This window comes from Delphinapterus leucas, chromosome 20 (assembly GCF_059928025.1).
Source record: "Delphinapterus leucas isolate spDelLeu-1000000601 "Yukka" chromosome 20, BTC_Dleu_Yukka2, whole genome shotgun sequence".
Taxonomy (NCBI): domain Eukaryota; kingdom Metazoa; phylum Chordata; class Mammalia; order Artiodactyla; family Monodontidae; genus Delphinapterus; species Delphinapterus leucas.
Genome location: NC_143148.1, coordinates 2,923,051 through 2,950,688, shown reverse-complemented (window position 1 = coordinate 2,950,688; position 27,638 = coordinate 2,923,051). Strand labels below are relative to the sequence as shown.

The window sequence follows — 27,638 nt, the reverse complement described above, 5'->3', positions numbered from 1 at the left end:
CAGAAGAGACTGCGGCGCTGGCCCAATCGCGACACATCAGCCAAGGGGCTTTGTGCGTCTGCGCTGTCTTCCGGCTCCCGAGTCCGCCGGTACGGAGGGGGAAGCGCACCTGGGGCTGCGCGGGGCGCGACCACGGGGACAGCTGGACCCGAGGAGGCGGCAGGTGAGGGTCTTCGGAGCTTGCCAAGCGCTCCGGAGTCCACGCAGGACTGAGCGCCGCGGCCGGGCGGGTCGCGGGCCTGGGAAGAACCCGAACGTCTCGCTTCATCGTTGGTCTGCGGCTTTCCCGGCTCTGGACTACACTTCCCATCGTCCCCCGCGGCGCGCGCCCTGCTTGCGCCCCCTGTCGGCATCAGGGCTCATAGCCCGGGTCCATAGACCCCTTAGGTGGGTGTGTCTGTTGGGGGAGTCCCCACCTCCAGAAAATACTTACGGATGTTTTGCGTTTATTCTTACGCGTGCTTTTTAAAAGATCTGGGGCGAAGTCTTGTTTCATGAGACTGTCAACGAGTTGCAAGACCCCAGAAGATTTGGAACCACTAGTTTAGAAGGAGCAACTTGGAGACAATTTAGAGGATCTTGTTGAAAATTTGTCCAACCGTGGGGAAGTGGTTGAGTAAATCACTAGCCACCGCTGTAATAGACTATTTATAGATAATACAAATAATGCTTAAAAAAAAAGTGGTCATAAGGAAAAAGTCCTACTACATGATATTAAGGAACACTTATCATTATTTCATTTACACATTACATTACTTAGAATTAAATATTTGTAACATGCCAGGCACTGTCCTAAGCTCTTTTATAAAATACTGAGGTTTTACTGATGAACTCAGGAAGTGGTTAAATGGCATCATTGTTAACACTTGGTTGTTTTCCATTCCAGTTGTGGGTGTTTTTTTGGGGGGGGGGTGGTTAACCTGTGTGTCAGTAGGTGGGTGGGTTTGACTTCTTTTGCTGAATGTTCTCTTGTTGTACAAAGGGTCCAGTTGTGAATATATTTGTCAGTTGATGTTGTTCCACATCATTTTTGATAGTTGCTTGGCATCCATAATACGGCTGTGCCAAAAATGATTCAACTACTTGCCTACTTGTGAACTGTTAGGTACTAATCTTTGGTTCTGTTTTTTCAGCAAATATTGTGCACACAGTTTTGCTCACTGTTATATATCTGTGCAGGGGCACGTTTATGTGATGATAATGGAGTACGGGACCTGCTCCATCTAATTTGCCCACTGCAAACATTTGTTGACTCAGGCAGGGTCCACAAAATGGTGTCTGCCAGGCCTTAGGTATGGCTGTAAGGTTCTTTGTGAGTTAGGAAGTTAGGGTAAGAGCCAGGGAGACTTCCAAAGGTGTTACATTGTGGGAATGAGACAGTTAAATGCTTTGGTTCTGGGAATGTTTCATTGTGGGCTGGGCTGATGCAGATCAGGCAGGCTTTGCTCCCTGGCCTAAGGACGGCCTTCCTTGTCCTTGGGACACCATCCTTAGTCACTGGACCAGGTCTGAGCATCCCCACCTCAGATTTGCATCAGTAACAGGGTGGAGCTGGGTAAAGGCCACAGTTTGTCCCAGCTCCCTCTAATTTGGGGGGATGGGGAGTAAAGGAGGCGGGCATTTGTCACCGTGGCATTCTGGGAGCTGTGAAGCAAGCCTAGCCTCTCATGTTTGCTCTTTCCTCCCTCAGCTCTGCCATCTCAGGACTCTGCCCTTCCCTAAGAGAGAAACCAGGAGGAGGACCCGTCAACCCATGAAATTTTGACAGTCATGTCCCTTGTGAGTTTTAAAATCATATAAGTATTTGCTTTCCTTATCCTGAAGCTTCCCACCTGGGTTCCATCCAAGAATCTGGTTCTCAGAGGTTCCCATTTTAGGGAATAAAAAGACCAGGCAGGGCTTCCCTGGTGGCACAGTGGTTAAGAATCTGCCTGCCAATGCAGGGGAACGGGTTCGAGCCCTGGCCTCTGGAAAGATCCCACATGCCGTGGAGCAGCTAAGCCCGTGCGCCACAACTACTGAGCCTGTACTCTAGAGCCCGCTAGCCACAACTACTGAGCCCATGTGCCACAACTACTGAAGCCAACGCACCTAGAGCCTGTGCTCCTCAACCAGAGAAGCCACTGCAATGAGAAGCCCTCGCACCACAATGAAGAGTAGCCCCCACTCGCCACAACTAGAGAAAGCCCGCACGCAGCAACAAAGACCCAACACAGCCAAAAATTTAAAAAAAATAAAAATTAAAAAAAAAAGACCAGGCAGCTAGTACCCTCTCCCATAGCCCCATCCACTCTGATCAGTGCCCGCACGGATTCATTCTATATAGCATTCCATATCTTCTGTTTGCTTGGTATTTTGCTGGGAGGCCAGAGGGAGAAGAAATCCATTTCCTTACACAAAATGAGAGCATCCCTTATAGGAACTGAGGTTTGATGAAATGGTGATGGTTACTGATGAGGGATCACACACAAAAAAGCAGGGAAGCTGGTATTGGTTGGTCTCAATTTCAGTGTGGGGGGTGACATCTCCTGTATTGACAACTGGGTGTGTAACTGAAGTTTAGCTGGGAATCTAGGAGAGATTAAGATGCCAGAATTAAGGTTCAGTTTGGAGTTGAACAGAGCATTGGAATCTTGGTTATTCTCCATCAGCTTCTTGAGTTTAAAAGCAAGCAAAGTGCAGAGCTGAGGACTGAAAGATAGACAGATGGATAGATGTTCAGAATCTGGGTAGTCATAGTTTTGGAACAGCCTTAAGAGATCTGACCTTGGAGACCTCTGCATCCAAAGGAAGAGAATGGTTGAGTCAGTTATTTCACTTGATAGAAAATTGTACAGCTAATAAAGTAATCTTCATTGAAGATTTTTCTCATAAGGAAAAATGTTTGTGATACGCTTTCACATAATCATGAGCCTACATTTTGAAGCAATTCTTGACTTAAATGAAAGGTCTGTTTTCTAAGATACAAAATATTTTTTAATAAAACATTTTGGGGAAAGTCTACCAAAAATTGTTGGGTTTTGTTGTTGTTACTCCATAAAAGTACAAATGATAGGTTTCACATTGAGAATTTATCATATACCAAGGACAGAGTAAGCAGTGTGCTTGATTATATTGTTACAACTGAGAAACTCCATTTGGCTGGATTTTAATTTTCATCCCAGAACTGAGTACAAGAGCTTTGGTTTGTAGTAAAAAGGGAAGTTCAAGAATATTTGAACATCTCTTTTACCTGTGCTCATCTTTTCCTGTCACTTGTTCACATCTAAGGCCTCCAGCCCCAGCCTTCTTTTTCACCAGAACACCCCGTTCTTGCAGAGACCTCCTCCATCTCCTCTCACCCCAGTGAAAAACATTTCCTTGAAATACACATATAACATACCTGCCTGTTGTTCCAGGGTTCAGACTTGTTCAGGGATGTGGCCGTAGTCTTCTCCCAAGAAGAATGGGAACAGCTGGTGCCTGCTCAGAGGGATTTGTACAGAGATGTGATGTTGGAGATCTATAGCAACCTGGTCTCACTGGGTAAGGCGATGTGGTCAGTTTGGAGGTTACCCCTGGGCACATCTCTTCCTTCTTACCAATTTTGGGGTGTCTTTTGATTGGTTAAAGGGTAGCTCTATGGCCTGAAGCTACATCTTCCTCAGCCTTCAGGTGACTCACATATTCCCCTGGCCCGTCCTGCAACTGCCTCTCCTGCTCGATAACCAGGCCCTAGGTCTGAATTCTGGGGCCCCGCACCGTAACTGCATGGCATGTTTTCTTCTCACATCCAGGTTTTGCCATTTCCAAACCTGATGTGATCTCCTTCCTGGAACAAGGCAGAGAGCCCTGGATGGTGGAGAAAGTAGCGACAGGAGGCCAGTGCCCAGGTGAGTGAGGCATGTGTGGGGAGAGAGAGCCCACTGCAGATAACTGTCTAGCTGGCTGGTGAGGAGGCAGTCCTTTTGAGTTAGAAAAATTTCCTTCCAAGTTGCCAAACTCAGAGGTCTGGTCTCAGTCATCATCTTCCGTAGCTTATCGTCAGCATTTGACAAAAGTGGTTGTTCCTTCCTTCCTGAAACATTTATGTATATCTGGGTCATCACTACCTCTTGTTCTCACCTACCTCATTAACCATCCTCAACCTCCTTTGTTGGATCTTCTCATTTTCTGTAAAAGCTGGAGCACCCCAGGGCTCAGACTTGGGCCTCTTCTGTTTATTTCCATTCCCCAGGACCTTCTCCATGACCATGCTATACGTACCACTCACACCTGTGCTGTCTAATGTGGAGCCACTGGCCACGTGTGGCCATCGAAATTTAAATTCATTACAATTAAATACTTTTGGGGTGGGGGGCATGACGTGTGGCTTGTGGGATCTTAGTTCCTGGACCAGGGATCAAACCTGGGCCCCTGGCAGTGAAAGCATGGAGCCCTAAGTACTGGACCGCCAGGGAATTCCCTGCAATTAAATACACTTTAAAATTCAGTACCTCAGTTGCACTTGCCACATTTCAAATGTTCCATAGCAATTTTGTGGCTTGTGGCTACAGTATTGGACAATGCAGATACAGAATATTTCCATCACTGGAGAAAGTTCTTTTGGACAACACAAATTATTACCTTCATGTTCAGCTTCTCCCTTAAAACTCCAGATACCTCTATCCTACAGCCTTCTTATCAACTCCACTTGGATGTTCACCAGACACTTTGAGCTTAAGTCCAAAAGGGAGTCCTTGATCCTTCCTAACAAATATACTCTTCCCCCTTTCTTCTGCACTTCAGTAACAGGGGACTCTATTCTAATTGCTCAAGTCAAAAACTGCTGAAGCACCCTTGACTTTTCTGTCTCACACATGTATTCAGTCTGTCAGTCAGGAAATCCTGTTCACTCTGCCCTGAAATATATCCAAAATTTAACCACTTCTTACCAACAAACAACACTGCTACCACCCATGTCCCCAGCACCACTTGGACTACTGCAGTAGCCTCCTCCCTGTGCCTCTGCCTGCACTGTTGTCCACTACAGTGCATTCTCCACACAGCAGCCAGACCGTCTCAAAACTTCAGTGAGGGTGTATCACATTTCTGCTCAAAACCTGCCCACAGGGCTTCCCTGGTGGCACAGTGGTTGAGAGTCCGCCTGCCGATGCAGGGGACACGGGTTCGCGCCCCGGTCCGGGAAGATCCCACATGCCGCGGAGCGGCTGGGCCCATGAGCCATGGCTGCTGAGCCTGCACGTCCGGAGCCTGCGCTCCGCAACAGGAGAGACCACAACAGTGATAAGCCCGCGTACCACAAAAAAAACCCACAAAAAACAAAAAACAAACCTGCCCACAACTTCCCATCACTCAAGAGGAAACCTAAAACCCATACCATGGCCTAGAAGGCTCTGTGTCTGTACTGTAGCCATCAGCCACACATGCTGTTTAAATTTTAACTAAAATGAAACATAGAATTCCATTTCACAGTCGCCCTAGCCACAGTGCCAATGCTGAGTGGCCATGTGTAGCTAGTAGCTGCCGTACTGGAATAGAATAGAACATTTTCAGTATCACAGAAACTTGTGTTGGACTAAGTTGCTCTAGAAAATCTGCCCTGCGGCCTCCACTCTGACTTGATTTCCTACCACCCTCCATGTTGCTGACTCGGTTATAGCCACACAAGCCTCTTTGCTGTTACATTAACAGAGGTTGGCAAATGTCTTGTTTAAAGGTCCAGACAGTTAAGTGTTTCAGGCTTTGCCCGCTCTGTGGGCTCTGTCGCAAGTACTCAGCTCTGCCATGGGAGCACGAAAGCAGACAATACAAGTATATGCATCCTGGCTTTGAAACATCAAGCGTATTCCTGTTTCGAGGCTTCTTCCCTTGCTGTCCCTTCTGCCTGGGGTGCTCCTGTTCTGGATGGGGGATTTCTGAACCTCAGTGGTATTGACATTTTGAGTGGGATAATTCTTTGTTGGGGCCAGGGTGGAGGGGGTGTCATTCTATGCATTGCAGGATGTTTAGCAGCTTCCCTGGCCTCCCTTTACTTGTGAAGCCAAAAATGTCTCCAGACATTGCCAAGTGTCCCCTGAGGGGACAAAATCTTCCCTGATTAGACCCAAAGTTACAGTGTGACACGAGACCAAAATCATGTCCATAAACAGTTTCTGCAGCATTCAAGAGAATTTCAAATGGGAAGCTAAGAACTAAGTGTTACTGATGTGGTAGGTTCATCCACGTTGAAGTGGTAGTTAACCCCTTGGAGTGAGTGAGATCAGGGGTGGAGTGAACATGGGGAGAGAAGCTGTGTGCTGCCGTTTAACCTAACATATTCGTGGTTCCGAGAATTAGGACATGGGCATCTCTGGGAGGCCATTATTCTGCCTACCACACCTGAAATGTCACAGAACAGATTTTTTTGCTTTTGTCGTTTGAGTTTTGACAGCATGTGTTTGTTTGAGGTGCTCAATTTGTTTACTCCTTAGATATGTGGGTTTGTGTCATATTTAAAGAGAACTTCACCCTCTGAGGTTATGAGTCTCCTGTGATATTTTTCTAGCTTATTTATGATGAAATTTATGACCCATATGGAATTTTGTCCAGTGTAAGATGTGATTTCATGTTATTTTCCAGATTATTATCCACTTATTGAAATAGCATTTATCTCTTCACCACTAATGTATAAAGCCACCTTTGTTGTCTGCTTTATCACCTCTGTATTTGGATCTATTTTTGAACTTTCTGTTCTAGCCCCTCTCTAACCATGTGTCTATACCATTATGATTTTAATTTATTAAGAGTTTAAATGTTTTAAATATCTGGTACAATTAGTACCTCTTCGTTCTTATCTTTCAGAGTTTTCCTGGCTAGTCTCATTTACTTTTCTATCCAAACCCTAGAATCAGAATATTTGCTTTCAAAAAAAATAAAATCATGCAATTTTTCTTACTGCAATCACTGTAAATTTATAGATTAATTTAGGAGAAAACTGATTTTATTATGCGGAATCTTCTATTGAAGAACACGACAGGATTTTCCTTTCATTTATGTCCATCCCTGATCAAGGTTTTAACATTTTCTTCATATAGATCTTATATGTGTCTTATTACATTTATTCCTAGGTAGTTTATATTTATTGCTGTTACTGGCATAATCTATAATATAGACTAATATGGCATTCATTTTATACTCCAACTGGTTATTTTTTTATATACGACAGAAGCCATTCACATCTTCAGATGAATTTTGTAGCTAACGCAACTTACTGAATTTTCTCATTGTTTATGACAGTTTCTTATGTAACTCTCTTGAGCTTTCCAAGTATTCAATTATATCATCTGCAAATGGTGATAATTTTTTACATTTTTATACCTTGCAGGTTGTTCTCTCTTGCCTGATTAGGATGCTGATTATGTAGTACCCGCAGAACACTGTTAAGAGGGGTTTTACGTACTAATCTTGTTCTTGGCCTTAATAGGAATATTTTTAGTGTCTTTCATTAAGCATAATATCAGCCATAGGAATGAGATGGGGTATTTTCTTAGGTTAAAGAAGATCCGCCTTTTCATATTTTAGTTTTTTCTTTCCATCTATAAAATCTGCATTATATGAATAGGTTTCCTAATACTGAACTCCTGATACTGAATACTGAATCTAACATTCAAGTGTTGCATTTCTTGAGCCAGTTGTGGTCATTTATAGTTTTTATGGAAAATGGTTTAAAAATTTTTTTAACTTATGGTAAAATATACATAACAAAATTCACCTTATTAAAGTGTATAGTTCATTGGCATTTAGTACATTCACCATTATCTAGTTTCAGAATATTTTTATCACCCTGTGATATTGTGATTTATAATAAGAAATATATATTTGTTCTTCATCTCTGTTTTTTTGGCACACAAGTCTTAAAACCCTTGGAATCTCCAGAGTCATAAGTGTCTTCTTATATGCTAATTAGATGACTGGTGGCTGGGGTCTCCTGGATAGCTTCAGGATGGGGTCTGGTTGAGAGGGGAACCAATTATGTGATTAAAGGGTTGGAACTCTCAGCTCCACCCCCAACCCCAGGAAAGGGGGTGCTGGAGGTTGAGTTAATCACTAATGGCCAATGATTTGATCAATCATGCCTACATAGTGAGGTTTCCATAAAAGTCCCTGAAGTATGGGGTTCAGAGAGCTTCCAGTTTGCCGAACACATGGAGGTGCTGGGAGGGTGGTGTGCCCAGAGGTGGTATGGAAGCTCCACAGCCTTTCCCCACATCTTGCCCGATGCATCTCTTCTGTCTGGCTAGTCGTAAGTTACATCCTTTGTAATAAACTGGTAATATAGTAAGTAAACTGTTTTCCTAAATTCTGCAAGCCATTCTAGCAAATGATTAAAACCCATGGAGGGGGTTGTGGGAACTTCCATTTATGGGGGGTGGGGCGCTGGTAGGGGCAGTCTTGTGAGACTGAGCCCTTAATCTGTGAGATCTGCAGCAAGATAGTGTTGGAATTGAATTTGTAGGTTGCCCAATCAGTATCTACCAGAGAGATGGAGGGCTGCTTGGTGTAAGCGAAAAACCCACACACATTTGGTGACCAGAAGTGTCAGAAGTGAAGTATGGAGAGTAGAATGGTGTTGAGAAGTGTGTTTTTCCTAGACATACCCTAGAAGGAAACCCATACCCATTAAGCAGTCATTCCTCATTCCCCCTCCCCCCCAGCACTTGGCAACCACTAATCTGCTTTCTGTCTCTATGGATTTGCTTATTGTGGATATGTCGCATAAATCATACAATATGTGGCATTTTGTGTCTGGTTTCTTTCACTTAGCGTGATGTCCTTAAGGGTGACCCATAATGTAGCATGTGACAGGATTTCCTTCCATTTTAAGGCTGTATGTATATGCCACAATTTTTTAATCCATTCATCTGTCAATGGACATTTGGGTTGCTCCTACCTCTTGGCTATTGTAAATAAAGTTGCAGTGAACATGGGTGTGCAGGTATCTCTTTCAGATTCTGCTTTCAATTCTTTTGGATATATACCCAAAAGTAGAATTTCTGGATCATATGGTAATTCTGTTTTTAACTTTTTAAAGAGCCACTATACTATTTTCCATAGTGACGGCACCATTTTCCATTCCCACCAACAGTGCACAAGGGCTCCAATTTCTCCACACCCTATCAACACTTTTTTTTTTTTAATAGTGGCCATCCTAATGGCTGTGAGGCAGTATCTCATTATAGTTTTGATTTGCATTTCTCAAATGATTAGTGATGTTGAGCATCTTCTCATACGCCTGTTGGCCATCTATATGTCTTCTTTGGAGAAATGTCTATTCAAGTCCTTTGCCCATTTTAAAATCAGGTTATTTGTGTTTTTTGTTGAGTTTTAGGAGTTCTTTATATTGTCTATTAACCTCTTACCAGTTATATGGTTTGCAGATATTTTCTCCCATTCTGTAGGTTGCCTTTTCACTGTTGATTTTTTTCCTTTGATGCACAGAAGTTTTTAAGTTTGATATAGTCCCATTTGTCTATTTTTGCTTTTGGTGCCTGTGCTTTTGTTACCATATCCAAGAAACCATTGCCAGATACAGTGTCATGAAGCTTTTCCCCTATGTTTTCTTCTAGTTTATAGTTTTAAGTCTTAGGTTTAGGTCTTTAATCCATTTTGAGTTATTTTTTTAAATGTGGTATAAAGTAAGGGTCCTGCTTCTTTCTTTTGCATGTGGATATCCAATTTCCTCAGCCCCATTTGTTGAAGAGCCTGTCCTTTCCTCATTGTGTGGTCTTGGCATCCTTGTTGAAGATCATTTGACAATATGTATATGGGTTTACTTCTGTGCTCTCTATTCTGTTCCACTGGTCTTTATGTTTTCCTTTATGCCAGTACCACACTGTTTTGATTACTGTAGCTCTTTAATATGCTTTGAAATCAGGAAGTGAGAGAGGCCTCCAACTTTGTTCTTCCTTTTCAAGATTGTTTTGGCCATTTGGGATCCTTTGAGTTTCCATATGAGGAAACCAAAACATTTTAATGCTAAGGCTATACATAAGATTTTTAGACATTATTTCATTTGTTGTTAAAAACAGTAACTACTAATGCTAAATAATCAGCTTCTAAAAAACTGCAGCAGATCCTATCAGGAAAATATAAAAATAATACAGAGGACCTCATTATTATTGTTGCTATTTTGCAACTTTACAAGAAGTAGAACAGAAGCCAGAAATTAGAAAATTAGTACTATCTTTGTATAGTTATAGCACAATATATGATTAGAGATGGCTTAATCCAGATGAGTGCAAAGTGCTCATGGAATAAACACTGTACTCTGACCGCCATAAATCAGCAAAACTCAACTGTGTCTGATGTCTGTGACAGAAAATATGGCATTTTGGAGAGAGGAGTGCTTTTAATGTCATGTCCTTAGAGGCAGCAGTTTTTTTCACATTGCCAAAAAGACCAAGTAATGTGTTATCACTTTAGTTCCTAAAACCAGATTTCCATTAGAGCATAGTTACATTCCCAAACTAATTTTCTTCTGTCCACCAGGCTGGCTTTAATATTCCTTGGTCCACTGCAATCTTTTGGTCCCTTCTTTATAGGATGGCAGCCAGATGTTGCTAACCATTGAGTAGATGGACCACCAGTTCATAGGTAGCCATTATAATGGATGTGTTTGGAATCTGTCTTAGCACAGTTGTTAGAGCACAATAAAGAGACCCGTAAAGAGAGTTTCCCTCTTCAACAACCAAACATGGTGTCTGAAAAAATACCTCTACTTTTTGCTCTTTTCACTCTTTTTGTTCTTACAACTTCACGTGGTGCAAATTTTTGAGGTGACAGCAGCATCATTCCCAGAAAATTGATACTTCTTTCACAGACTTTTCATCATCTTGCATTGTCAAAGTAATCTTTTATTCCAGTAGTTTTTGCTTAATAATTTCACAAAAAAAGCAATAGTGGTCTCTGATATGCTACCACAGGAAGCAGACGTGCCCCTATAAAGTCCCCTTTGGCCTTCTGTGTATAACTTATGAATACATTCAAAAGCACCTATTCACTTTTCCCCATAGTTCCTTGCATGAAGCTGAAACCAATTCTTTATTAACCAAATGGGACTGATTTCTGTGACTGCAGTAAAACGGGCCACTGTACGGAAATCATGTACCAGGTAGAATCAAGATCAAATACGCCATTCAGCCTTTCCTCGCAGTTTGAATAACCAGCAAAGAATATTGCTCTGGAAGAGGCCACCCCTATTAAATTTGGGCCTAATCTTCTAAACAAGGAAAAAGGCCCTCCTTTTTCCAAGGACACTTTTAGGCAGTGGAAAAGTCCAGGAGAGACTGGTCCAGCTGACATTAGCTCTAGCTACGGTGTTCAGCTAAACTTCAGAGACAGAAAGCATTACAGCAGAAGGCCACAGCTGTGTTATTACACCTTCCAGTGGACATGTGAAAATAGCCCTCCTATACCACCACATCCCCTGTCAAGCAGATGCACCGTCATGTTCTTCTGGCCAGAGAAGTATCCAGTCACCCCTCTCCATCATTTTTAAAAATCTACTTTATTGAGGTATAATTTATATTAAATGCATGCATCTTAAGTACAATATTTTAATGGCTACTGACAAATGTATACACTTACATGACCACTGCCACAGACAAGATAGAAAACATATTTATCACCCTGAAAAGTTCCCTATGCTCTTTCCCACACAATTGCTCATACCCCCCAGCCCCTGGCAACAAATGATTTGCTTTCTGTTACTCATATGTGTCTTTTCTAGGGTTTCATAGAAACATTCATTTTTTAAAACCATGGTTCAGTGGTGATTCTGATCCACACTAACATTTTAGAACTACTCTTATAATCTCTCTGATTACCTCATTCATCTTTATTTATGGTATTTCCTCTTTCTCTGTTCTACTCCATTTTCTAATTTCTTAGTCACATTCAAGAGCTTACAGATATTATCCTGAGTCTGAACTTTCCAGTTTTTACTATAGAAGTTACTTTTTCTGGAAAAGGAAAAAACAAATACATACTTGTTTTGTTCTTTTTCAGTATTGGAGTCCAGGTATGATACTAAGGTATTATCTCCAAAGCAGCACAGTTATGAAGTACAGTCACCCCAGTGGCAGATAATGGAAAGCCTTACAAGTTATGGTTTTGAGTGCTCAAGTTTCCGAGATGATTGGGAATGCAGAAGTCAGTTTGACAGGCAAGAGGGAAATCCAGATGGACATTTGAGTCAAATGATAATCGATAATGAAGAAATGTCTGCTTTTGACCAGCAAGCATCTCTTACTTTTTATCAGAAAATTCATATTGGAGAAAAACCCTATGGATATAATGAATGTAGAAAAGACTTCTGGCAAGAGGACTTCCTTATTAATCATCAAGGGATTCATACTAATGAGAAACCCTACAAATGTAAGGAATGTGGGAAGGCCTTTAAATATGGCTCACGACTAATTCAACACGAGAATATTCATTCTGGCAAGAAACCGTATGAATGTAAGGAATGTGGAAAGGCCTTCAATTCTGGTTCAAATTTCATACAACATCAGCGAGTTCATACTGGTGAGAAACCTTATGAATGTAAGGATTGTGCAAAGGCCTTTAGTCGAAGCTCACAGCTGATTGAACATCAACGAATTCATACTGGTGAGAAACCCTATCAGTGTAAGGAATGTGGCAAGGCCTTCAATCGGATCTCACATCTTAAAGTACATTATAGAATTCATACTGGTGAAAAACCCTATGCATGCAAGGAATGTGGGAAGACCTTTAGTCATCGTTCTCAGTTGATTCAACATCACACTATTCACACTGGCAAGAAACTCTATGAATGTAAAGAATGTGGGAAGGCCTTTAATCAAGGCTCAACTCTTATTCGACATCAGAGAATTCATACTGGTGAAAAACCCTATGAATGTAAGGCATGTGGGAAGGCCTTTAGGGTGAACTCACAACTTAAGCAACATCAGAGAATTCACACAGGAGAGAAACCCTACCAATGTAAGGTATGTGGTAGGGCTTTCAAACGGGTCTCACATCTTACTGTACATTATAGAATTCATACGGGTGAGAAACCATATGAATGTAAGGAATGTGGGAAAGCCTTCAGCCATTGCTCACAACTGATTCAACATCAGGTAATTCATACTGAGGAAAAGCCCTATGAATATAAGGAATGTGGGAGGACTTTAAATCATGACTCAACTACCATTCAACATCAGAGAATGCATAATAGAGAAACACAAGTGAATTTAATAAATGTAGAAAAACCTTCCATCAGCACTTATCCCTTATTAATCATCAGAGAATTTATGTTAGCAAGCAACCATATGAATGGAAATAATGGGAAGAGTCCATTAGCTTAGGCTAATCACAACTTACTCTTTTTGTCTTGGAGAAAGACATGAAGAATGTAATGCAAGTGAAAATTCCTTTATTCAGAGTTGTCCTTTATCCTGAGTAATAAAATTCATATTGAAGAAAAATTATACAGATGCAAATTTTTTAGACCATGATTGTCAAAGATGAAAAGGTTGGAAAAAATTTTGTCTCTAACACACACCAGAATCACATTTTCTCACCACAGTGTAATAATTTTAACAATAGCCAAGTGTGAATTTTATTGGAAATTAAAAAGAAAAAAAAAAACAGCCGAATTACTCTTGGGTTAACAAGAAACTAAGTCATGCAGTTACCATCAGTGGTAATGAACAGAATGACAATGAGAGTTTTTACATGTCAAGAAATGTGTGATGTGGCTGAAGTTACTCAGAGGAACTTTTATGGCCTTTAAGTATACGCAAAACATGAAAACCTGAAAGATAGTACTCAAATATACTAAATGTACTATTTAAGAAGCCAGAAAAGAGAATACCAAACACCCTGATGATGAATAAATGAACAGAAAACAAAAACAGAAAATGATGAAATAGAAAGTGTTATCCTACAATAATCTCATATTTTATTTCTTTCTGATCCAAGAGTAAACTAAATTTAGGAGGCTGTTTCTTAGTTTCCAGGTTGTAGATTATCTTTTATAATATCACAGACAGAAGGGGTTGGTTGCCTACCTAGCAGCCATACCCAATTCCCATTCCTGTTGGGAGCATTTGTGTCTTGTCTTAGAAGCTGCAGATGTCACATGCTAATTTTCAGCCCGCTTTGCAGCTCAAGATGGCCCAGATGTTCCAGTGTATGGCCAGTATGTTCTAGGAATCTACAGGGCCTTCTGGGAAAGATCTTCCTCATTCAGAAGAGACAAATACATTAGGAAGACTCCCTCCTCTTTCATCTCTTGCTTTTAAACATTTTCCTCTGAGAACTTGATGCCTGGAGCTGCTGCAGCCATCTTGGAACCAACAGCAGAAAAGAGAGGACATCAAAGAAGCTGACCCAGCACCCTAACACTGAGCTACGAGGCCAATTTGGAACTGTCTCTTAGATGCCTTGTTATCTAAGAAAAATAAACCTTTATTGCTGAAGTTACTTTTAGTTGGACATTTTGTAAACTTGAGCTGAAAGCATCCTAAGTGATGTAACTTCAAATTTTATTTTATTATGATTGGTAAATGTGGCCTGAAAGTATCTACTTTTTTGTATTTAGCATTTTTCTTTGTGGCTAAGTACAGGATTGATTTTTGTATGTGTTCCATAACATTGAAAAATAATGTATATTTTTTTTGGATACTAGATTCTATTTAAGCAGTAGATTATAATGATAAAATTCTCCACATTCTTATATAATTTGGTATACTGGATCAGAATTTCCTAAAATTGAATTTTTTAACCACAATCTTGAATATCCAGAGATTTTTTACTTTATGTTGTTTGACCTATAAAGACATATAACTTAACCCCTATTTAAGAGTCATACTTTTATCACTAAACAATATCCTACTCTGCTGAGTGTAGGGGTCAACAAACCAAATCTGGCCTGCTGCCTGTTTTATAAATAAAGTTTTATTGGAACACAGTCATGTTCATTTATTTACATATTGTCTACAACAGTAGAGGTGAGTGGTTGCAACAAGGACTGTGGCCACAATGCCTATTTATTTCCTATCTGGTCCTCTAGATAAGAAGTTTGCCAACTTTGGCCTAGTATAATCCTTTTGGTATTTTATTTCCATACTGTATAACACTAATAATAATGATTTATCCTTGTTTACTTGGCATGTTTTTGCCCATCCATTTATTTTCAACCTCTGTCATTTTAGTTATTTCTTATAAAAAAACATATAGCTAATTTTTTAATAACTCAAAATACAAATTTCTTTTTCTGTAGGGAAATTCAATTTATTTTATTTTTTTTATTTATTTTATTTTGCGGTACGCGAGCCTCTCACTGTTGTGGCCTCTCGCGTTGCGGAGCACAGGCTCTGGACGCGCAGGCTCAGCGGCCATGGCTCACGGGCCCAGCCGCTCCGTGGCATGTGGGATCTTCCCAGACCGGGGCGCAAACCCGTGTCCCCTGCATTGGCAGGCAGACTCTCAACCACTGCGCCACCAGGGAAGCCCCACATTTTTATTTAGTGTAATAACTTCATCTTATTCCTTTCATTTTACTTTGTACTATTTATGTTTTCTTGGTCTTTTCCTTTCCTTATGTTCCTTTTCTCTTGCTAAATTGGAACTTCCCACTGTGCTTAGGGTAGTGGTTATCTCCCCATTCTTAATCATTATTGGGCAGAATGAGAGCACTATTATACTTTCTAGCCCATCATTAGTTTTCTTTGTTACTGTCCTCTGAGAAGAGACCATCCTTGCTTTCTCTTTCCTTTCCTTCACAGCCTGTTCTTTAACATTTCCTCCATTTTACTAACCTAATGAAAACTCATAGCTTTACTAGTTTTACTCTTATTTACAGTAAGTCCCCTACATACGAACGAGTTCTGTTCTGAGAGCATGTTCGTAAGTCCAATTTGTTCATAAGTCCAACAAAGTTAGCCTAGGTACCCAACTAACACAATCGGCTATATAGTACCTACTGTAATAGGTTTATAATACTTTTCACACAAATAATACATAAAAAACAAACACAAAAATAAAACAGTTTTAATCTTCCAGTTCAGTACCTTGAAAAGTATTGTAGTACAACAGCTGGCGCTTCTTACCAGTTTCATCACCGCTGCTTTTATGCTTCCAGACATCCTGGGCTTAAAGATACTGTACTACTGTACTCTACACAGTACTGCATAGTAAAGTACACAAAAGCACAACCACTTGGAGAGGATGCATACACATGACAATGTACGCCAGACACATGAACTAACGTGATTGAATGCATGTTTGCATCTTTGAAAGTTTGCAACTTGAAGGTTCGTATGTAGGGGACTCACTGTATTTGATGCTTATATTACTTACTGCCAGACCCATTCATGATTTCCATTTAAACTTAAATATAGTATTCAGAGTAACATTCATTGCTGGCCACTGTTTTTTTTACTGTTTTCCCCTGTCTTGAGGTAACAGATTTATTTCAAATGCAATTTGGTTAGACTATTTTATTGAGTATTTATATTTATCTCAATAAATGTTAGTTGGTATTCTCTGAATCCTTATATGTCCAAAAGAGTTCCTTGGACCTTCACAAGTTATATTTTTGGTTAGTGGAATGTTCTTGGATTACAGTTTTTTTCTCAGTAATCCAGAGATGTCACTTCGCTGAATTCTGGCTTCTGATCTAGAAGAGGAACCCAATGCTAGTCTGTTTCTCTTAGCTTATGGGGATGTATTCATTTCCTGTTGCTGCTGTAACAAATTATCAAAACTTAGCATCTTAAAACAACACACATTTATTATCTGGAGGTCAGAGTCTGAAACAGGTCTCAATGGGCCAAAACCAAGGTCTTGACAGGGCTGTGTTCTCTTCTAGAGGCTCTATGGGAGAATCTATTTCCTAGCCTTTTCAGCTTCTGGAGGCTACCCACCACCTTTCTTGGTGTGGCCCGTTTCCACCTTCAAAGCCAGCAGTAGCCAGCTGAGTCTTTCACACATTGCATCATTCTGACACTGACTCTTCTGCCTCCTCCTTTCTTTTCACCTTTAAGGACCCTTGTGATTATATTGGGCTCATCTGGACAACCCAGGATAATCTTGTCCTAAGGTCAGCTGATTAACAAGCTTAATTTTATTTGCAACTTAATTCCCTCCTGCCATGTAAAAACATACCCACAGGTTCCTGGGATTAGGACATAGACATCTTTGGAGGGCCATAATTCTGCCTACCACAGTAACTGCTTCCATCCCAGCATTTGGCAAGAGTTTCTTTCTATCCTTAGAATTCGGGAACTTAGCAGGATATATTTAAATATCTCATGTCTTTTTTTTAGCCCAAGGTAATTTTCTTCTAAATATTGTTTATTCTCAATTGTTCTATTTTATTTCTGCTTAAAAATGTTTAATATTTTGAATAAGCAGTATATCTTCATGATTCAAAAACTCGAAGATGTAAAAGGGATGCAGTAACAACTAAAGTGTGAGATTCAACCTCTTTATGCTAACATCACTTTTAATATCAGTAATCGTAATTCCTCAAAATAACCTTGCAGTCAGATTTTCTTTGTAGGAGAAAAAATAAAGACAGATGTAGAAAAGTGACTTGCTGAAAACCACAAACTACAAGTGACTTGTAGAATGTGAGTGGTTGAGTTGGTATTTACAGTCAGATCTCTGTGACTCTAAAATTTCCTTCCATGAAATACAAGGCCTACAGGGAAATGTTCCTCTATTTATTCCAGCCCCATATGGGTGGAATCAAGGTGGTAAACTCTTTAGAGAAAGCAATATCAGAGATAGCAGACATTTGCTTCATGACATCACAGAAGCCATGAGGCCAGATGAAAACAAAACTATATTAAGGGATAGAAACTCTGAGTTCTGGGTCTGGCTCAGGGAGAAACTGTTGCCTTGGGCAAGCTTCGAGACCTTCTGAGGGAAAGCATCCTTCCTCAGAGAGTGGGCAGACCAGGCCATGCATATTGTAGATGAGCGCTTCAGGATGGGTAACGCTAATTCTGCAGTCCAAGGCTTCCTGAATTTCTGCAGGTACATTACAATCAGCAAAGGGAAATGACTAACTGTGGTGTTTGGGGCAGAGCCAAGACAGGCCGTACCATACTATTGATAAGAAATTGTTTTGAACAAACCCATCTTCATGTTTTAACATTTTAGGCTGTTTTTGAATTTTTCTGTATAATAATTTTGAGTTTATTTAATGTAAAAGTCATGTTTTTATCATGTTTTATGTTGTTTGCGCTTTGCTGCAGAACTTCAGGGTAATAAGAAATTTGGAGTTATTACCCTATTTGTAAAGGGGGAAAGCAAACCTGGAAGCACTTATCACAATCCCACAGGCAACCAAACAGAAACCCACATTCATGTTTTCTTAAACCTACACAGTTTCTGAACAACTCCGGTCACACTGATAGACTGAAGGAAGGTTGAGAGTCACACCAACTTTTCACACATAACCAAGGCCACACATTCTAAGACCTGCGGTCACACACAAAGACACGTCACATTCAAAGCCCTCCTCGCACGGTCACGCTCCACGTCGCAGAATCCCATCCGCCACCCACGCAGAGGCAGGTGTATCCACTCACCTGCCTCTCCCCACCCTCAGTCACTGGCACCGTCTTGGGCCAAACCTCTCACGTCACAGACCCACAGCCTCCCCTCTGTCACAAACAGGCTGCCCAACAGCTCATACCCGGAGAAGTACGCAGGACAGGTCATGGCCCACAGGCACAACTCACGGAGAAATATTCGGTTCTGGGCGGTCAGACGAGGCCAAGGTTGAGGAGATGGAAGACCGGGCTCCAGCTTGACCAGAGCGACACGCCGAACTACACTCCCAAAAGCCAACTGCGGCCGGGGCCCAATCACGGTCCGGGTTTGTCTTCCCAGCATTCTTCGGGCGACCGGCCCTCCGGCTCTGGACTACATTTCCCAGAAGGCACTGCGGCGGGGCCGCTCTCGGATGCCTTCTTCTTGTCCAACTGAGGAGCCCACGCTCCCTGGAATTTATAAGCGGGTTCGTCCGCGGAGCCTTCGCGCGTTTTAATTCCGGGCGATTGTTTCTGCGTTAGAGCGGGTCGACGTTCGGCTCCGCCCGGGGCCGGGTCCGAGCTCTTTATGGGTGGCGGGGAAGGTACTTTGGGGGTTCGGGGGTGGTGATGGGATGACCAAGTTCTGGCTATCCTGCCTCTGGACTACGTTTCTCAGAGACCATGGCGGCAGGGAATGTGTCCAGCCACAAATAGATCCCAGCGTCTTTTCCTTAAAGATACTTGATCTGGGATTCGTAGACCCCACAAACCACTTAAGGTTTTGTGCAGTTTTGCTTTTTTTTTTTTTTTTTTTTTTGCGTTTTCTCTTAGGAATAGGACTGTAGTTGTATGGATTCCCAAAGTTATCTGAGCCTTCCTCAGTATATTGTCAAAAAATACCAGAGCCGGACAGAATCGAAAGCTTCTCAAGGCAAACTTTATTCAGGAATTATTGCCATAGGGCGAGAGACCTTTGTTCATAACTGGGCTCCATTCCAAATACAAGAACAAGTGGGGATTTATAGTGAACGGGGGCGGTGTCACTGGATATACGGTTACTAAAAAAGAACCATCAAGGGTAAGAGGGAGAATCTGGCTAAAAGGACTTAATAGGGTTCTTGCTGAGGGCTGGCGAGAGTGATGAGATGTTAAGGATGGGGGCGGGTGGTGGTGTTCTTGATAAACTGACCTAGGGGAATTCTTCCTAAAACTGGACTAAATGGGTGAAGGACAGAGCCCAAGACTGGGGCCTAGAGGAGCCTGACTAGAGTTAGTTCAGGGAGAGAGAGAGAGTGTGTGTGTGAGTTTAGAGAAAGAAAGAGACTGACTGACTGATATCCATTGATAAATATATGATATATGCCGATATAGATGTCACCCTATATATACAGATGGTCCCCAACTTACGATAGTTCAGTTTAGGATTCTTTCACTTAGCAATGGCGTGAAAGCGATATGCATTCAGTAGAAACTCTACTTTGAATTTTTAATTTTGACCCTTTCCTGGGCTAGTGCTATGCTCTATGATGCTCTCATGATGCTAGGCAGCAGCAAATTGCAGCTCCCAGGCAGCCAGGAGGTTATGAGGGTAAACAATGGATATACTTACAACCAGTCTATTTTTCATTTTCAGTACAGTGGTCAATAAGTTACCTGAGATGTTCAACCCTTTATTATAAAATAGGCTTTGTGTTAGACGATTTTGCCCAACTGTAGGCTCATATAAGTGGTCTGAGCACGTTTAAGGTAGGCGAGGCTAAGCTATGATGTTCAGTAGGTGTATTAATTGCATTTTCGATTTAGAATATTTTCAACTTACCATGGGGTTATCAGGCCATAACCCCATAGTAAATTGAGGAAGATCTGTAGCTATAGATGTGTGTATATATACATACAGATTTATATATACATATATATATATATTTGCTAATCACTATGTAGCAAGCACTATAATATAGTAAGCACATAAGTCAATCCTCACAGCAACACTTTGAGGTACATAATGTCACCTATCCCATTTAAAGATTAGAGAACTGAGGCATGGAGAAGTTAAGGATACTGGTGCAGCTGCCCTTCCAACTCCAGCAGTCTCACCCTGTTTAGACTCAATATATGTATACCACCTCTCAGAAATTTGGAACCACTAGTCTAGAAGCAGATTCTGGGAAAGACCTTAAGGTCTTATCTAAAAGGAGTGCCCTACAATCAAGAATGACTGGGCAAGTCATAGACTTACATGTGAATCTCATGTCCATTCATGTAGTGGATTACTCTACAGTTAATAAAAATTATGTTTGAAGAATTTTTCAGAACAAGGGAAAATGTCTGTGGTAATGTTAAACATTCACAATGATGTATGTGTTCTCAAAAAATAATTGTATTTAAATTGCACTGTCAGAAAGAAATTTGCTGATTACATTCAAATACTTTTTTAAATGAGTAAATTCATGGGTGTTAGGTAATTTATTTAACTAGTATTGGACTCAATACATTAAGGCTATCTGAGAAAATTTTTTTTATAGTGCCCTCTTTCCCTTTCCGAGGCAAATTTGCCCGTCCCCTTAGGGTCATGTTGTCACTCAGCTCTCAAAGTCTAAAAATGTTGGTTTTTCTTATCAGGATAGCCACAAAGATGTGGCCATCAACTCCGCTTAAGCAGAGTGTGTGTGGGTGGCTAATTCCCTCCCTCTCCTCCCACACATAGCCACCCAGAGGGATGTGTACAAACTGGAGAACGACAGGAGTCTCAGCTGTTGGTTAAGACCGTCCTCTCATAATTCACTATCACCTGAGCATCATGATTCCTCCATCTTGACCCTCCAGGGAAGTGCTAAAGTGTTTGACTGCATTTTGGAAGCAACAGTTTGAGATTTGTAAAGCTGGAAATAGGTCTGAGTTACTTCTGAAACTTCACCTTCCTGATTTTTCAAGCCATTCTCTTTACTTTGCTGTATCCATGTACCCTCAAGGGATTGGGCATTTGGATAGCAATAGCATGACCAGGTCCCACTCATTTTCCTACATGGAAAGTTTAGCAATTCTCAGCCAAGTGTGATCGATTGTTGGAACAAGGGAATAGCTGTTGGTGGTGAAGAGACAGCAGCCTAGTAGCTGAGTGAGGAAGGAAAAACAAACAAACCTCACCTGTTTGGCTTTCAAAGGTTTTCCTTTTAAACTCTTTTCTCAAAGGTTTACAGAGAAAATGAGGCTCCTTTCACATGCGATCTTAAACTGACTTTACTTTTGTCTTAGGGCTCAAGCTAAGCTGCAAACTTAGCTTGACTCCAAAATATGGTGGCTCAACATAAGAATTGATTTCCTAGACACTGAGTGCCAGCACCTTGAGCTCATTCTTCCCAGCTTCCAGAACTGTGAGAAAAAATTTTCTGTTGTTTATAACTTACCCAGTCTGTGCTATTTTGTTACAGCAGCCCAAATGGACTAAGACACCTGACATGGGTTTGGGCAAAAAAGACACACACACACACACACGCACACACGCACACACACACACACACGATCACCTGAACTAAAATTAGGATTGGTACTCAGGGCAAACCAGCTTCAGTACTCTTTGAGCTGGTAGCTCAAGTTTCCTTAGATTTTTGCCTGGTAATTCTGGGCTATTTTTTTCAGATCTTTGATAAAGATTTTTTGGTGTAAGTTTTATTTTTTAAATGTGTTTTTATTGGAAGGGTTGCTCTGGCTTATCTTCTCCTGAAATCCTGTTTTTTTTTTTTCCTAATTTCTTAAGATCAGTATTAAGACTGTGTATGTGTGTGTCTTTTTTAAATTAGGAAGGTATTTATAGATATAAAATATGGGAAATGGGTGCTTAAAAACTGTTAGAAGGGTAACAGGAGCTGGCTCTCCAGAAATGCCTTCCAGAACGTGGCAACACTGAATCTTTGGAAGATGTGCTACCTCAGCCACAGCCAAGATGTAGAGACACAGGAGCTGCCACTAGGACCACCACCTGCAAGTGCACACTGCCTTAGCTATGATCTGGGATCAGAAAGTAAGGCGATGAAGCCACCACCACTGCTGCCACACGTACTTTTAAACTGGAGTGAAGAGGCCAGCAACCACCTTTTGATAGCCAAAGCAGCAGAAAATGTTGCTTCTATCATCTGAATTTCACACAAGTGTGCCTAAAGGGTGGAAACTTAGTTCCCTTCAGAGTCTTCAGTGCCAGGAGCTGGAAAATTACTTTCCCAGCCTAAGTAGAGGAAGGCCAACTAGGAGGTGGGAATGGATACTGAATGCCAGTTGACAAAACTAACTACAGTCACTGTACTTTCAATTGTTAAAATTTCTATTTAGTTTTTGTCAGTGTCCTTTGCTTGGTTTGTTTTCCTTTCAGCAGTTAAGATTTTTGTTTCTTCCTTGATCTCTTGATGCATTTTAAGCCATACTTATGTTCTCTCTCAATATATGCTGCTGTCTTGTTCTTGCTCCTGGTTTGGGCTTGTGCACTGCTCCTTGGCCAAGGGCACCCAACCTCATCCTGCGTGCTGCCCTGATGAGGTTGTGTCTGGTCCTTGCAGCCAGGGGGGCAGCTCTTCCAGGTCAGAGCCCACCTAGTATCCCATCAATGTTTCAGGCATGCATTGCTGATTGGCTGGATCCTTCCGGCTAAAGCAGGAACTCTGGGGATTTTGGAGAACAGGAACTGCGTAGTCACATTTGGGAGCTGTATGGAACACTTACTTTTTCCATAAGCATTATTTTCAGTTTAAAACTATTTCTTCTAAAGAAGCTCTAACTGACACCAGGCACTAAAGCATCTCTGCTTTTTCATTATTTTTCAGATCAGGTATCCCAATGGGAGAAAATGGAAAAATTTATAAACAAAGATCCTGAGAACCCCAGTTTCCAAGATGACTGGGAATGTGAAGGCACATTTGAAACATATCACAGAAATGAGGAAGGACGTTCCAGTCAAGTCATAATCACTCATGAAGAAATACCTGCTTTGACACAGCAAACATCCCATAACCTGCTTCATAACATTCCACCTGGAAGTAGACCCTATGTGTGTAATGAATGTAGAAAAGGCTTTTGGCAGAAGAAATGTCTTCTTAGTCATCAGAAAATTCATACTGGTGAGAAATCTTATGAATGTCAGCAATGTGGGAAGGCTTTCCATCGCCGTTCCTATCTTCCTCAACATCAGAGAACTCATAGTGGGGAAAGACCCTATGAATGTACCGAATGTGGAAAGGCCTTTGGTTCTGTCTCACTCTTTACCAGACATCAGAGAATTCATACTGGTGAGAAACCCTATGAATGTAAGGATTGTGGAAAAACCTTTGTTCGGCTCTCACAACTTAACGTACATCACAGAACTCATACTGGTGAAAAACCCTATCAATGTACTGAATGTGGAAAAGCTTTCAGTTACTTATCACTGATTATTAAACATCAGAGAATTCATACTGGAGAAAAGCCCTATGTCTGTAAGGAATGTGGAAAGGCCTTTAGAGGTATCACCCAACTTAATGAACATCAAAGAACCCATACTGGTGAGAAGCCATATAAATGTAATGAATGTGGAAAGGCCTTTGGCCATCGTTCATATCTTCCTCAACATCAGAGGATCCATACTGGTAAGAAACCTTACAAATGTAAGGTTTGTGGGAAAGCCTTTAGGCAGGGCTCACAGCTTAACCACCACCAAAGAATTCATACTGGTGAGAAACCCTATAAATGTAATGAATGTGGGAAGGCCTTTAGGCAGGGCTCACAGCTTAAACAACACCAGATAATTCACACCGGTGAGAAGCCTTATGAATGCAAGGAATGTGGGAAAGCCTTTAGTCAGTGCTCACAACTTACTCGACATAAGAAAATTCATACCTAACGTATGTAAGAAATGTGGGAAGGCCTTCGGGCACTCTCCTCTTCCTCAACTTTAAGGAATTCATGCTATGGAAAATCCCCATAAATAAGTGAAGCAAAGACTTCACTGGTCTCATCCCTCAAGGAACATCAGGTAATTATGTACAACCTTGTGAAATGTGGAAACGCTTTTTGGTTCAACTCATGTTACATTCATCGGCAGATTCATCACCATCACATTCAACATTAAAGACCATATTAATGTGATAATGTAGCAAAGCTTCCCAACACTACCTATCAATCATTAGTAATTGGAAAATCCATGCTGGCTAGCAACCATTAAAGTAGAGAAATTTTGGAAACCCTTTAGTTTAAGCTAATTCTAACTTACATAAAGAAAGCAAAAGAGAAAGTAATCCTGTGAATGTCAGGTATGTGGGAAGTTCTTTAGCCATAAGTCTCTTATGGCTAAAGAAAATTCATATTTGAAGAATGTAAGTTAAAAAAAAATCCCCATTCATCATTTACTGTGCATCAGAAAATACACAGTGAATAAAACACCACACATTTAAAAACAACAGTTAAACATTTAACTATCAAGTTGAGGAAGGTGTGGAGAAGTTTGTAAACAATCATATAGGGCTATAGCCCAGGTAAAAATGTAATAAGTTAGACATTAACAAAATATTTATGTTACATACTACCTAATATTTTCTCCTTCAGTGAAACAATGAGAGCAAGATGAAGTGAATGAGCAGTATAAAACAAAACCCGTGGGATGTGACCATATCTATACTCAAAGTTACTACTTTAAATGCATTTATAGATAAGAAAACTACAAACAATGTCAATAATAAGTGAACCAGAGACCTCGAGAAGGTAGAAAATGAACATAACTCACCAACAGACAGCATTAAGAAAAAAAATTAATTGAAATTTAAACAGAGAAGTAGGTTTTATTAACCTTGAAACCTTTTCTTTGAAAAGAAAATATAAGCACTTATAAATTTCGTAAAAGTATGCTACAGTATTGTTAAAAACGAGGATGTAAACAAGCAAACAAAAAAAAGAGGATGTAATAACACACACAAAGAGTATTCAAAAATAAGGTTGAATGCTTTACATTTTTGATACCAATAAATTTCAAATTTAGATATACTTCACTTCCTATAAAGACAAACCTAAGTTTTCCAGAGTTGCCTGAATATTAGAAAAGGACAGATTTTATAGGGAATTCACTTAAGTGTTTTTTTTTTAAACTGTAGTATCAGTTGTTAGGAGCAAAGATTTACCAAACTATAAGTGTATAGAAAATATGATACAAATTTCCAAGTTTGAAAACATGCAGATTTCATCAACTCCTTTTCTGAATCTTGCATAATTTCAATATATAAACAGAAACCAAGATTTGCAGATGTCCTCAACCTCCCAATTACAAAAAAAATGTTGAGTACCTATGAGAGCCAGGTAGTTTTCTACGTTAATTGTGAATTTAAATTTAAAAAGTCATAAGAACTAGCATATTAATACATCTTAGTTTTTTCTCTTTAAAATGGAAATATTTTTAAACCAGTAATATATTCATTAGTATTTTTTAAACTAGAAGATTATTTTTCAGGAATTTAGAAGAACATATCTATTTCCAAGTTTGATTATCCTTCCACAGTTTACACAGATTAACTAAAAGGAAAATATTTAAAAATTACTTGATCCTTGCATTGAAGAATGGCATGATGACATAGGTAGAATCAGAATGTGATACTTAAAAATAATTATTAACCACAAAAAATAAGAATAATTTAGAATCACCTGAACATATGCATTTTCTTTAGAAAATGTGGAATGTCTTCTTTTACTCAGCCTTCTTTAAAATGGAAATTTTAAAAAATGAGTAGCAAGTTACATTTCTCAATTTTTACATAACTTATACAAATGTTTGTAAAGGCTGTCCTTGGAAGAGAATTGAACAAAACTTTAGCTAAGCAAGTTTAACATATGTCTCAAGAAGACCAGTTCTAACTATGTCTTCCTCTATATCCAAATGACAACATTACTTTTGAGGTTTCCTTCAGTCAAGTATAAAAAGGAAGATTTCATAATATCACTGTTTTGCTTTATTTTTAAAGTTTGTATTTAAGCATCTCTGAAATCTTTAAGCATGAATCTTGAAAGAACTGCTTGCAGTCCTAAAATGTATTATTTTGTTTTTGTTTTGTAGGAAATAATGTTAATAGTCCTTGAAATATATGCTTCTTAAATTCCTCTGTTACATCGTGAACGACATCAATATAATTTTTCTTCTTTTTGCTTTAGTCTTCCAACCATATATATTCTGTGAAAATTTCTAAACAGAGAGAAAGCAATATTCTCTATTTCCAACTTTTGTTAGGTTTTAGGATAATTGACAAGATCAGAATGAAGTCATTACAGCAATCAGTTATTATGTTTCAGTTATTCTTGATTTGTGACAACTGTTCTTCTTCACTATACCAACAGAATGTTTAAGTGGTTATAATAAAATCAGTCAATTTCATATATAATCTTGTATAATTATGTGAAATACTTTAATACACTGACATTATTCCTTCCAAGTATATTTTTATATTAACATATACCTTGACATGCCTACAAACAATATCCTTTCCAACATTTATTCCGTATCATAATGTTGGTATGTGGACATTCCTTTTATTTTATGTATGCTAATATGCGTGGTGGTATCTCACTGTGGTTTTAATCTGCATTTCCCTAATGACTAACATTGAACATGTTTTCATGTACTTATTTGCCATCAGTTAATCTTTAATGAAATATCTGTTCAAATCTGTGGCCCATTTAAAGTTGATTTGTTTGCCTTCTTTTGAGCTTTGAGTGCTCTTTATATATTCCAGATCAAATCCCTTTTCATATTTGTGAAATGCAAATTTTCTCTAGGCTGTTATCTTCTCATTTTAGGAGTATGTTCTGAGGAGTAGAAATTCTTAATTTTTGATGAGGTCATTATTTATCATTTTTATCTTTTATGAATTGTGTTTTTGGTGTCATATCAAAAGAAACCTTTGCTTAACCTAAAGCCACAAATATTTTCTCCTAAAAGTTTTGTAGTTTTAGGTTTTACATTTAGCTCTATCATATTTTTGAGTCAATTTTTGTATACGCTTCAAGAGATGGATCAAAGTTGGTTGTTTTTTGTTTGTTTGTTTGTTTTGCATATAGATATCCAGTTGTTCCAGCATCAACTGATAAAACACTTTCCATTCTCCA

General features: G+C 39.9%; 1 protein-coding gene and 1 pseudogene across 2 annotated transcripts; one reads left to right on the top strand and one right to left on the bottom strand.

The window, feature by feature from the left end:
- On the top strand, positions 1-27,638 carry ZNF582 (zinc finger protein 582). Of its 2 annotated transcripts, none has more exons than XM_089901991.1 (5): positions 1-387; positions 1,691-1,779; positions 3,399-3,525; positions 3,777-3,872; positions 23,345-27,638. In XM_089901991.1, exons 2-5 carry the CDS (start codon positions 1,771-1,773, stop codon positions 24,394-24,396), a joined length of 1,284 nt encoding a protein of 427 aa, XP_089758117.1. In that variant the 5' UTR covers positions 1-387; positions 1,691-1,770; the 3' UTR covers positions 24,397-27,638. The 2 variants fall into 2 exon arrangements, with proteins under 2 accessions (XP_089758117.1, XP_089758116.1); XM_089901990.1 differs by lacking the exon at positions 23,345-27,638 and adding an exon at positions 12,028-23,338 and having other exon boundaries at positions 14-387.
- On the bottom strand, positions 9,929-18,876 carry LOC115802563 (solute carrier family 25 member 36 pseudogene; annotated as a pseudogene).